This window comes from Geospiza fortis, unplaced genomic scaffold, assembly GCF_000277835.1.
Source record: "Geospiza fortis unplaced genomic scaffold, GeoFor_1.0 scaffold176, whole genome shotgun sequence".
In the NCBI taxonomy this organism is placed as follows: domain Eukaryota; kingdom Metazoa; phylum Chordata; class Aves; order Passeriformes; family Thraupidae; genus Geospiza; species Geospiza fortis.
Window position 1 is genome coordinate 101,437 of NW_005054514.1, and position 11,720 is coordinate 113,156.

Consider the following 11,720-nt stretch of genomic DNA (forward strand, 5'->3'; position numbering starts at 1 on the left):
ATTATATTATTTTTATACTTAATTATTATGTTATAATTTTTTTATAAATTTATTTTATACAAATAAAAATTTTTATCCTGCTGCCATCAACAGCCCAATAAAGACTCGGACACCAAAACCTTTCAAATTTGACTTTTTTATTTCATTGCAGAAGAAAATCCAACGTAGGCCTCATTACGTTATGCATCTTTAATTATAAAAATAAGCAAAGAAAATAACTTGCCTCTCTCTCCTCGCTATGATATGTTTCAAATAACCTTTATATGAACACATGGAGCTTTACAAATGTCATGGAAACAATAAATAAAGACATATACCAGATATGCTCACTGTTTATTCCAGTACTCAGCAAAAAAACCCCACAACCCAAAACCCCCCCAAAACCCCCAAACTCTCTCCCTTTTCCCTTTTCTAGTTTTCTTTAAATTATAAATACAAATAATGCAAATTTCAAATGGCACAAAAACATCTAAAGTGCAAACAAACACGAGACTCATGCAAACCTTCCCAGAGAAGCCCCTCCCCGCCCCGAGAGAAAAAAAAATCTTTTTGTGAGACCAAAACCACGAAGCAGAGACGAACTCCAGGGTGAAATTGCTGGACTTGGTCGTGGGGATCACTCCCCACCCCGAGGGATCTCTCACACCCAAATCCAAACCTTTCCCTCACTCCTGAGGATGGGAAGGGCTCCCAAATCCCCTCAGCTGAGTGGGGAGTGCCCAGCTCGGGTGAGAAATCCCAAATTCCTCCCTGCTCCAGCACAGGGACCAAAGTGGCCTCAAAGCAGCTCAAAAATTGGGAATTGTGGCTCTGTGGGACAGGGATGGCACGAGGGGAGCTCCCTGGGGATGATTTCCTGGGCCACCACAGCAAACCCCACCAGGGGCAATCATCTCCCTGCTCCTCTTCCCACCCTCATTCAAGAGACAAAGTTGGAATCGCTGCTGGAAAGGGAAATTTCATTATGGCACCCCAAAAAAAAGATGGGACTGGGAGGCCCAGGGCTCCTCCCCGGCCCCAAATCTGCTTCAGGTGCTTTTTTGGGGCTGCAGAGCAGTGGGAGTGTGGAGATGCCACTTTCCATATCCCTGCCCAGGTGTCCTTGCAAAGCTCCTGGGAGCTTTGGGATCCCACAGTGGGAGCTCTGGAGCACTCCCAGGTGGGGCTGGAGCGCTGCCCCGAGGCAGGGAAAGACTTTTTGTGACCAATTCTCAAAAAAAGCACAGACTGGAGGCACAAACCCCAGCAGAATTCCCTGGCTCCCAACAGCCGCGGGATGGGAAGTCAGGGATGCTCTCCTGGGATCAATTCCTAAATATAATCCCAATTTTAGGGTTGGGATATTCCAGAAGGTTTTGGTTTTCACCTCTCAGAATTTCTTTGTGTTGGCCTCTCAATTCCTGCCTGATTGAGGAAGGAGCAACTTCGCATCTTCCTTGCCCTGCATGGCTCTGTTTGGAGTATCCCAAAAAAGTTACAAATTCTGACCCTCCACCAATGTCAGCAATATTTTTTTGCTGCTTCCAATTCTCTGCCAGCACTTCTACATTTCGTGAAGACAGCGACATCTGAAACGCCGCCACTGCATCTGGTTTTGATATTTTAGCAGCAAGTTCTGGTTTAAAGGCTTTGTGGTTTCCCAAACAACACAAAAAATAAAATAATATTGCTTCAGGTTTCCATAAGAGTAAAGAGATCCCTCCTTTATCAGCTCTCCAACGCTCTGAGGCAGAGTCTCCCACACTGCAGGGACTCCAAGGCATGGATTTGGGATTGGCCTGGTGGGTCCCACACCACAAAGGGCTTTGGGTGGATCCCACACCACAAGGGACGTTTGGTGGATCCCACACCACAGAGGACATTTGGTGGATCTCACCCCACAAAGGGCACTGGGTGGATCCCAATCCACAAAGGACATTTGGTGGGTCCCACACCACAAAGGGCATTGGTGGATCCCACACCACAGAGGACATTTGGTGGGTCCTACACCACAAAGGGCACTGGGTGGGTCCCACACCACAGAGGGCACTGGTGGGTCCCACACCACAAAGGACATTGGGTGGATCCCAATCCACAAAGGGCCTTTGGTGGATCCCAATCCACAAAGGACATTTGGTGGGTCCCACACCACAAAGGACATTTGGTGGGTCCCACACCACAAAGGACATTTTTGGGCTCACCAGGGCCTGGCTGTGCTGTGGGGAGCAGCTTTGGGGTCTCCAGCTCTGCTCCTCTTCCCAGAGCCCGCTGGGGAGGAGGAGGAGGGAGGAGGAAAGGCAGCTCCCAGAGCATTCATTGTGTCCTCAGCTTTCCTGCTGGAGCTTGAGAGAATTATGGATTTTCCCTGCCTTGCCGCAGAAATCCTGATGGGAATTTAGCCCCATGAGATTCCCAAAGGATCTGAGAATTCCAGAATTCCCAGCAGCTCTGCCCTGGGTCTAAGTGCATTTCCTGGCCGCCCTGTGGGGGCAGGACTGACCAGCCTGCTCTTGGGTTTTTATGGATTTTGCCTCAATTTCAGCTCTGAAAGGCTGTTCCTGGTCCTGCGATTCCCATCCTAAACCTTTCCCCTCTTCCTTTCTTAAAAGGCCACAGAGTGGAATGTGAACTCCTGACTATGACAGAGGTGCTGCTTCCAGGAAAAAAAAAGCAATAATAATAATAATAATAATAATAATAATAATAATAATAATGAAAGAGCTGACTTACAAAACTCAATTTAGGCAATTAAAGTTAACCTGTACTGCTCCTTTGAAGCAGACTCTGGTGGAGTTTATGTACAGTACAGACAGATTTTAGCACTATTTATACCACAGTTAGAGCAAGGCCTTTAATACTCTAATCTTAAGACAGGCTTTGTTTCTGTTAGGCTTGGTTTAAAGCTTCAGGCAGTTAAATACAGTACAAAGATGTGAGCTTTGAAATACAACACGCGATTATGGGACCTCCTGACCAGCTGCAGCCACAACCTCTTTCCATGGTAGAACACGTCCCTCTCCTGCTTTTGGGCTTTGTGGGGTGGTTTGAGCTCATTTCGCACCGTGGTGCCAGGCCCTGGTGACTAAACCATGCAGAGAGTTTGGTAAATCCTGACTTAAATGTGTTCACAGCACTCTGCTGGGAGGATCAGGGCTGAGGGTGACACTACAGGACCAGGAACGTGACATCCATGCTCGTCCATGGCCAGCACAGATTCATGACATGAATCCCACGAGTGTTTTTAGGATTTGTGGGAGTTGTTAGTGCATCTTTCGTCACTGGCAGGAGAGGAGCGGCTCCTCCCCTCAGTGCCGAACCTCAGGCCTGGCTGGTGTCAGCACAACAGTTTGGGACAAAACTCAGCCTCCAGACGTTGGGAGTTTGGCGCCTGAAGGCCTGACCACTGTAGGGATCTACTAAAGACTAAGATTTTTTGGGATAACAGATTTTTTGTGGGGAAGAGAAGAGACAGAGCCGTCTGGCTGGCGGGAAAACCACGACACCGAACACAGACCCATGCAGAAGTGTTGTTGGGGAGGAACAGAGAAGATGAACTAACTAAACGAGCCCTAAGGAACTAAACCCAGCTCCTGGGGGTTACAACACCTACAGTCCGCTGGCTTTGGGTGCAGCACTCCTGGAGCAGAGCCCTCAGCTTTGGTCGTGCTCGGCCTGCCCGGCCCGGTCAGGCACGCTCGGCGGAGCCGCGCTTGGCGTGGGCGGTTGTGGAGCCCTCACCTCGCAGGTTCCTGAGCAGCAGCTTCAGCTTCTGGGGCTCCGAGAGCCTCCTGCGCAGCAGCTCGGCGCGAGGGTGGCCCTGGGCGCAGTGGTCGCTCTGCAGCAGGTGGAACAGGCTGGCCATGTTGGGGCCCAGCTTCTCCATCAGGCTCTCCTTGATGGTGCTCACCGTGTCCTCGTCACACTCCAGCAGGCTCCGAACCAGCTTGTTGTAATACCTGCAGCACAGGGACCTCGTTAGCCCACGGTGTCGCCCTGCAGCAGGCTCCGGGCCTGCTAGGGCCCCATGGGGACCCGAGGATTAAAGGTAGGAAATGCCAAGTCGTGGTGAAATAGCAAAGAAGCCCCTCTCTTCCACCTCTCAGATCCCAGCTTATCTCTCTGAAACCCCATAGGTCGCTTTCCCTTAACCCCTGCTACTGGACAAGTTTGGATCCCCATACACCCTATGTAAAGGGCTGGTTGAGCCCATTCTGGTTAGAAGAGCTGTTGCTGGAACCCTTCACAGACCCCCCAGTAAAGCCATCCCTGTGGAGCTCCAGCTGCCTTCTGCTCTCTCACGTCTCCTCCTCGGCCGGCATCGGCGCCTTAGCAAGCAAAGAGCTGAAATCCTGAGAGCTGATAAATCCCTAAAGAGCTGATATCCCTTAAGCTTGCTAAGGTTGCCTGGGGCTAAGAGCAGCCTGGGTACCCAGACACTCTGTCCCCAAAAGAGGACTGAGCTATCTGCCTTGGGGGCGAACCAGCCCAGCAGGAAACCGGGATATCGCCCAGCCAGGTGACAAAACTGCAAGAATCAGGGTTTTTAACTCAGCCAGAGCGTGTTTGGAATTGATTTCTGACAGTCTTGTGGCAGAATTTTTAAGGTTGGGAAAGGATCATGGAGATCCATTTCCTAGTACAGAAAACTCTCTCGTAGATGGAGATAAGTTTTTCTTGTCTATCCAGAAAATGGCAAGATTGGGAAGGCAAAATTGTACTGGGGGCAGTAAAGATGAAACTCGTGTGTCTTTCCCCCAAGCAGATTTGGGGGGGAAATTGGAACCTTCGAAAGAGGATTTCTGGAGGACTGGGAGAGGAGCAGGCAGCTCTGTGGAGGCCCAGGTTAAACTGATGGGCTGGGCAGATCAGCAGCCCCCAGAGGGGACATGGGGACACTTGGGCAGTGCTGGCCATGCCCCTCTGAGGGGACCCAGCCCTGGAGCCTCCTCCCCAGCCCAGCAGAGGATATTGTGACAGTAAGTTTTTCTTGTCTATCCAGAAAATGGCAAGATTGGGAAGGCAAAATTGTACTGGGGGCAGTAAAGATGAAACTCGTGTGTCTTTCCCCCAAGCAGATTTGGGGGGGAAATTGGAACCTTCGAAAGAGGATTTCTGGAGGACTGGGAGAGGAGCAGGCAGCTCTGTGGAGGCCCAGGTTAAACTGATGGGCTGGGCAGATCAGCAGCCCCCAGAGGGGACATGGGGACACTTGGGCAGTGCTGGCCATGCCCCTCTGAGGGGACCCAGCCCTGGAGCCTCCTCCCCAGCCCAGCAGAGGATATTGTGACAGATTGAGGAACAAAGGCAGCAGGATTTCCCAGCCCTGAGGAGAGGCTGAGGGCTCCCAGAGCACCCACTCCACACCCTGGGTATGGAGGTGCCATGCTCCTGGCACAGGGGACGAACACCATGGCCAAAATTCTGATTTAATTGCCCCAAACCAGCTCTGGGAGGTGAGGGGTGAGCACAGTGGATTTGGAGTGGTCCTGGTGGATTGGGAAGGTAAAACAAGGAGCTGAGAGATCAGGAATGGGTTAAAGGATGTGATTTACTCTCTGCTCAACACCCGAGTTTCCTGGAGCTTTGGGAAGGGAAATAATTGATGTTGGGAGCAACAGATCCTGCCGGGATCCCAGCCTGGCCTGGCCTCTGAGCCACGACTGATCCATCCCTGCGGCACCATTCCCCGTGTCCCTCCGTCCCTTCCCCTGCACAGCCCTTGCAAGGACCAGAAGGGAGAGGAGCAGCCCAGCCCAAGCCTGGCAGATCCCCTCGGGACAGATCTTTAGCACACACAATGCACTGTCACTTCCATTCCCTTTGTCCCTCTTGTCCCCTTCCCTTGCAAGGGCCAGAGGGAGAAGCAGCCCAGCCCAAGCCTGGCAGATCCCTGGATTCCCTTGGGACAATCTGTGGTCACTTCCAGCCCACCATGCACAGAGCCCCAAGCGAGGCTTCCCTGCCTCCTCTCCCGCTGCAGCTTCACCTCCCAGCGGCCCTGGGCACAAACTCTGCGTCCAAGGAGCAGCCACGTGTGGTGGCAGCTCCTGAGAGAGAGAAAGAGAAAGAGAAAGAGAAAGAGAAAGAGAAAGAGAAAGAGAAAGAGAAAGAGAAAGAGAAAGAGAAAGAGAAAGAGAAAGAGAAAGAGAAAGAGAAAGAGAAAGAGAAAGACTAAATAAGTTTTCCCAGAATCAGCCTGGGAAGCTTTGGGGAGCTGGAGATAAACAGTGATAGCCAATTATTAAAAACCTGCAGGTGTTGTTTCTCTAATATCTGTTTTCTTGTTATTCTCGTAAGATTGTTTATAAATGGGTGTATAACAATAATAAGATTGTTATAAATGGTTTATAAATTGTTAATTAGCCAATGGTGCTGGTGTTTTAATTACAGGACCGATCAGGTTCACCTGTAGTGAACTAGGGTATAAAAAGCAATGGGTGTCTCAATAAATTGAATGAACTTTCTGTGAATGCCTTGGGAGTCCAGGTCACGTTGTACCCAGGCCTGACTCGCACACTGACAGCACAGGGGTGCTGCTCTGCATCCCAGCCCTGCTGAGAATTCCCCAAGGAATGCTCCGCCAGGAGCAGGGCTGGGAGAGCGCCTGGCACCTCCCTGTGCCAGGGAACATCTTCCCAGGGAGACAGAGTCGGGAGAAAGGGCAGCAGTCCCACACTCGCTGGGGTTTCTGCCTGAAAGGAACTTATTTTAAGCACTTTAAGGTCACGGTGACATTTTTCCACAGGAGCAGAGAGGAGAACAACCTGCAGGTGGAGGAGGGGAAGGAAAAGGGAAATGAGAGCTCCCATTCAAAATCCTTTCCCAACTCTCAGCCGTGGCCTTTGGAGCAGCCGGGGGAGGTCAGCTGAGGTCAGAGCCTGAGCTGCACAAAAGGACCCGGCTCTGGCTCGCTCTGAGCCCGGCTCAGCAGGGCTGGGGGCGAGGTCTGAAGTGGAGATGAGCAAAGCTGAGCCAGCCATAGACCTGGCCTAAACCAGGGCCAGACCCAGAGCCCTGGGAGCTTCCGCGCTGAGACACCTTCCCAGAGCGCTCAGAGCTGGGCTGTGAGCAGAGATTTCCCTCCCCTGCTGCTCCTGCCCCAGATGGGATGGCAGGAGGATGCAATGACCTGTAACCACTTCCCCTGGGGCCGGGCCAAGTGGCACATTCTGATCCCGGGCTGGGAAAGCAGGATGCTCCCAGAGCCCTCAGCCTCACCTCGGAGCTGGGAAATCCTGCTGCTTTTGTTCCTCAGCGTGTCACAATATCCTCTGCTGGGCTGGGGAGGAGCTCCCGGCCTCGGGAGAGGCTCCGGGGCTGGGTCCTCTCTGAGGAGCACAGCCAGCACTGCCCAAGTGTCCCCATGTCCCTTTCCAAAGGAGGACATGGAAAGAAAAGACTTTTTCTTTCTGCTGATCTGCCCAGCCCATCAGTTTAACCTGGGACTCCACAGAGCTGCCTGCTCCTCTCCCAGTCCTCCAGAAATCCTCCTTCAAAGGTTCCAATTTCCCCTGCAGATTTGCTGCACAAATTTCATCTTTACTCCCCCCACAATAATTTTGCCGTTCCAATTGTGGCATTTTCTGGATAGACAAGAAAAAATCTCTCCATCTACGAGAGAGTTTTCTGTACTAGGAAATGGATCTCCATGGTCCTTGTGGGTCCCTTCCAGCTATGGGTAATCTGGAATTCCCTGAACAAATGTATGCTGGTTGATGCAACATAAAATGTATTAATCACCTGCACACCTGTCCTGGGACAGGTCTGGAGGTTTGGGATGCTCCTGGATCCAGCCAAGGCCACCCCAGAGGGGCTGAGGCCACGGCCAGCAGGACCCAGTGCTCTGTTTGAGCTCCAGTTCTGGGGTTATTTACTCCAACTGCCCCAAAAAATCCCTTTTATCCCAATCACAAGACTCAGCACTGATTGTTCAGGGATTGGGAGCAAGAAATCCCTGCCCTGCAGCGTGACTGCAGCAGCCCTGAAGCTCCCTGTGTCCCTTGTCCTTGGAGGATGGGGACAGGGCAGTGCTGCTCGGGGGAAGGTGCCAGGTGTGGCACTGCCATCCCTGCAGGGACAGGGCAGTGCTGCCCAGGGGAAGGTGCCAGGTGTGGCACTGCCATCCCTGCAGGGACAGGGGACAGGGGACAGGGCAGTGCTGCCCAGGGGAAGGTGCCAGGTGTGACATTGCCATCCCTGCAGGGACAGGGGACAGGGGACAGGGCAGTGCTGCTCAGGGGAGGGTGCCAGGTGTGGCACTGCCATCCCTGCAGGGACAGGGGACAGGGGACAGGGCAGTGCTGCTCAGGAGAAGGTGCCAGGTGTGACATTGCCATCCCTGCAGGGACAGGGGACAGGGGACAGGGCAGTGCTGCTCAGGGGAGGGTGCCAGGCAGCAGAGTGACATTCCCACAGGGACAGGGGACAGCCCCAAGGCAGAGCAGTGAGAGCCCCAGGCTCTCCCTGGGTTTGACAATTCCACTGCCCCCATGAAAATCTATCCTCCCTGTGTGTCTGCTGTGAGATGTGACCAGAAATGGAGCAAAGCAGGAGCTCTGACCTCTTCAACCCACCAGAACCAAGAGAAAGTTCCCCGGGGAGTTCTCTGCTTTTAACCGCTTGTGTTCTCAGAGGTGAATCCATGTCCTCAGTGGCCACACCGGGTGCCAACATTCAAATTTCAGCACTCATTGGTTTGACCACAAACTCCAAAAAAACCTCACTTCCTTTTTGACCCAGGACACCAGAGATGGGGAACACGGGGTTGGCACAGGGGGGTTGTACAGGATCAGGGGTGCTGGCTCCTTGTGGTGTCACATGTTAGTTAAATGGTGTGCTCTGTCTCACCCCTCAAAAATACAGGTTTTATCCCAAGCCTGATCCTCCCCTGCAGTATCATGGATCTGAAATCCCATTGGCCCCAGCCTTATTCTGCACCCACTTTGAATCTCCCTTTTAAGCTGTGTGGGGGAAATCACAGATTCTCTCTTGCCACTTATTTATCTTAATCTTTCCTTTCTAACAAAAAAGGGTGAATTGTGGTGTCACATTTTAGTTAAATGGTGTGCTCTGCCTCACCCCTTGATATCCCAAGCCTGTGTTCCTCCCCTGGAATATCATGGATCTGAAATCCCATTGGCCCAAGGCTTGTTCTGCACCCACTCTGAATCTCCCTGTTGAGCTGTGGGGGGAGATCAGAATCTGTCTTGGCTCTTTGCTCTCTTGGCCCTTTTCTCCCTGGGCTCTCCCTCTCTCCCCCTTTCCCTTTTCTCCCTCAGAAACCATGCTGCTCGCAGGGTTGGGACCCCCAGTAATTAGCACCCTCAATAATTAGCACCCCTAGAAGCCGTGTGGAGTGTCCTTGCCTGCCTGCTGCTGCTACCAGGGAACACACAGCTTAGGGGCCTCCCTGGGAATCCACAAACAGCAACAGCTCCTTTCATTTTCCCTGGGTTTTGTAGCAGTGTGGTGACCTGGAGGACAAGGATTCCGGAGGACAAGGATTCCGGAGGACAAGGATTCCGGAGGACAAGGACTCCGGAGGACAAGGACTCCGGAGGACAAGGACACAGGAGCCAGGTGCCACACGAGCCCCAGGAAGGGGATGGCTGTGAGCACGTTTAAGTCAGGATTTACCAAGCTCGCTGGATTCCGGAGGACAAGGACTCTGGAGGACAAGGATTCCGGAGGACAAGGATTCTGGAGGACAAGGACTCTGGAGGACAAGGACTCCGGAGGACAAGGACTCATTTCCCAGGTGCCACACGAGCCCCAGGAAGGGGATGGCTGTGAGCACGTTTAAGTCAGGATTTACCAAGCTCGCTACATGGTTTAGTCACCAGGAGCTGGCACACGGTGCGAAATGGGCTCAAACCACCCCACAGAGCCCAAAAGCAGGAGAGGGACGTGTTCCACCATGGGAAGAGGCTGTGGCTGGAGCTGCTCAGGAGGTCCCACAATCAGGAGAAGGGAGTGATGGCAATGGATGGAGAAGGCCAGGCTGGACAGGGCTTGGAGCAACTGGGGACAGGGGAAAGTGTCCCTGTCCTTGGAGGGGTGGGATGAGATGGGGTTTAAGGTCCCTTCCCACCCAAACCATTCCATGATTCCCCGAGCAGCTCCATGTGCCAGACATGCCAAATTAATCAACCTGATTGGGATCATTGATCATTACAGTGCACCCAAACAAAAAAATAACATTTAAACAAGCTCCAGGCTTTGGAGTAAGGGACGTCTGGATAATTTTATGATTCTCCTCTGGAAATGCTTTTAAATGTACTTCCCAAAAGGAGAAATAAATGGATTTCCCAAAGGAGAAATAAATAGATTTGCCCTGAAAGGGAAATACATGTATTTCCCAAAATGAACAAGTGTGTTTTCCCAAAAAGGAAAATAAATGTATTTTCCCAAAAGGGGAAATAAATGTATTTCCCAAAAAGGAAAACAAAGGAATTTTCCCAAAAAGGGAAATAAATGTATTTGCCAAAAAGGGAAATAAAGGAATTTTCCCCAAAAGGGAAATAAATGTATTTCCCGAAAAGGAAAACAAAGGATTTTTCCCCAAAAGGGAAATAAATGTATTTTCCCCAAAAAATGGAAATAAATGTATTTTCCCAGAATGGGAAATAAAAACTTTTTTCCCAGAAAGGGAAATCCCAGAAAGCATGTATTTCCCAAAATGAACAACAAGTGTATTTTCCCAAAAAGGAAAATAAAGGCATTTTTCCAAAAATAAAGGGGAAATAAATGTATTTCCCAAAAATGAACAAAAAATGTGTTTTCCCAAAAAGGAAGCTAAAGGAATTTTCCCAAAAGGGGAAATAAATGTATTTCCCAAAAAGGAAAACAAAGGAATTTTCCCAAAAAGGAAGATAAATGTATTTCCCAAAAAGGAAAACAAAGGAATTTTCCCAAAAAAGGAAGATAAATGTATTTCCCAAAAAGGAAAACAAAGGAATTTTCCCAAAAGGGAAAATAAATATATTTTCCCAGAATGGGTAATAAATATTTTTCCCAGAAAAGGAAATGCGTGTATTTCCCAAAACGAACAAGTATACTGTCCCAAAAATGAAAAGAAATGTATTTTCCCAAAAGGGGGAAATACATTTATTTCCCAAAAAGGAAAATAAAGGGACTTTCCCAAAAGGGGAAATACATTTATTTCCCCAAAAGAGCAGGGGAATGCTGCTGAAGCCGGGCAGGGTCTGCAGAGGCAGAGCTTTCCCGGTGAGATGTCCCAGGACCTGCACAGGTTTATCCCGAATCCCCTGTGGTCCCTGCCCCCTCAGCTCCCCTCCGTATCCCGGAGTTCCCCGTTCCGTACCGGTTGGAGAAGAGGTTTGGGAGCTGCACCACCTCGGTGATGGCCTCGGGGTTGCGGCGGGCGATGCCGCACAGGTCCAGCTTGCTGTAGCACTCCTCCTGCACCTCCGAGATCATCCTCTGGAACGTGGAGCACCTGCGGATGGCCAGGAACACCTTGGAGGTCACCCCGTTGGCGATGCACTTCAGGCTCTCCTTCACGAACGCTTTTCCCTGCACACGGAAGGGAAACCAACTTCAGCTGAATTCCAGGGAATCGGATAAAAACGGGAGCAGGCTCCCGGTACTAAAGTGATCTCAGCTTTTAGTATGGAAAAAGAAAGGCCTAAAGCAAGGGGGCTTGTAGCAATGCGGATGGGGCTGGGAATGGGGATGGGGATGAGAATGGGGCAGGGGTTGGGAATGGGGATGGGGATGGG

The 11,720-nt window shown here is 51.1% G+C and overlaps 1 protein-coding gene across 1 annotated transcript in view; it reads right to left on the reverse strand.

Moving 5' to 3' along the window:
• Positions 1-403: 403 nt before the first annotated feature.
• Positions 404-11,720, reverse strand: part of STC1 (stanniocalcin 1) — a 16,056-nt gene continuing 4,739 nt past the window's right edge. The window contains exons 4-5 of the mRNA XM_031063574.1: positions 11,303-11,514; positions 404-3,935 (exon numbers count right to left, since the gene is read on the reverse strand). Coding sequence (XP_030919434.1) covers positions 3,665-3,935; positions 11,303-11,514 — 483 coding nt within the window. The 3' untranslated portion in view covers positions 404-3,664. The remainder of the gene's footprint in view (positions 3,936-11,302; positions 11,515-11,720) is intronic.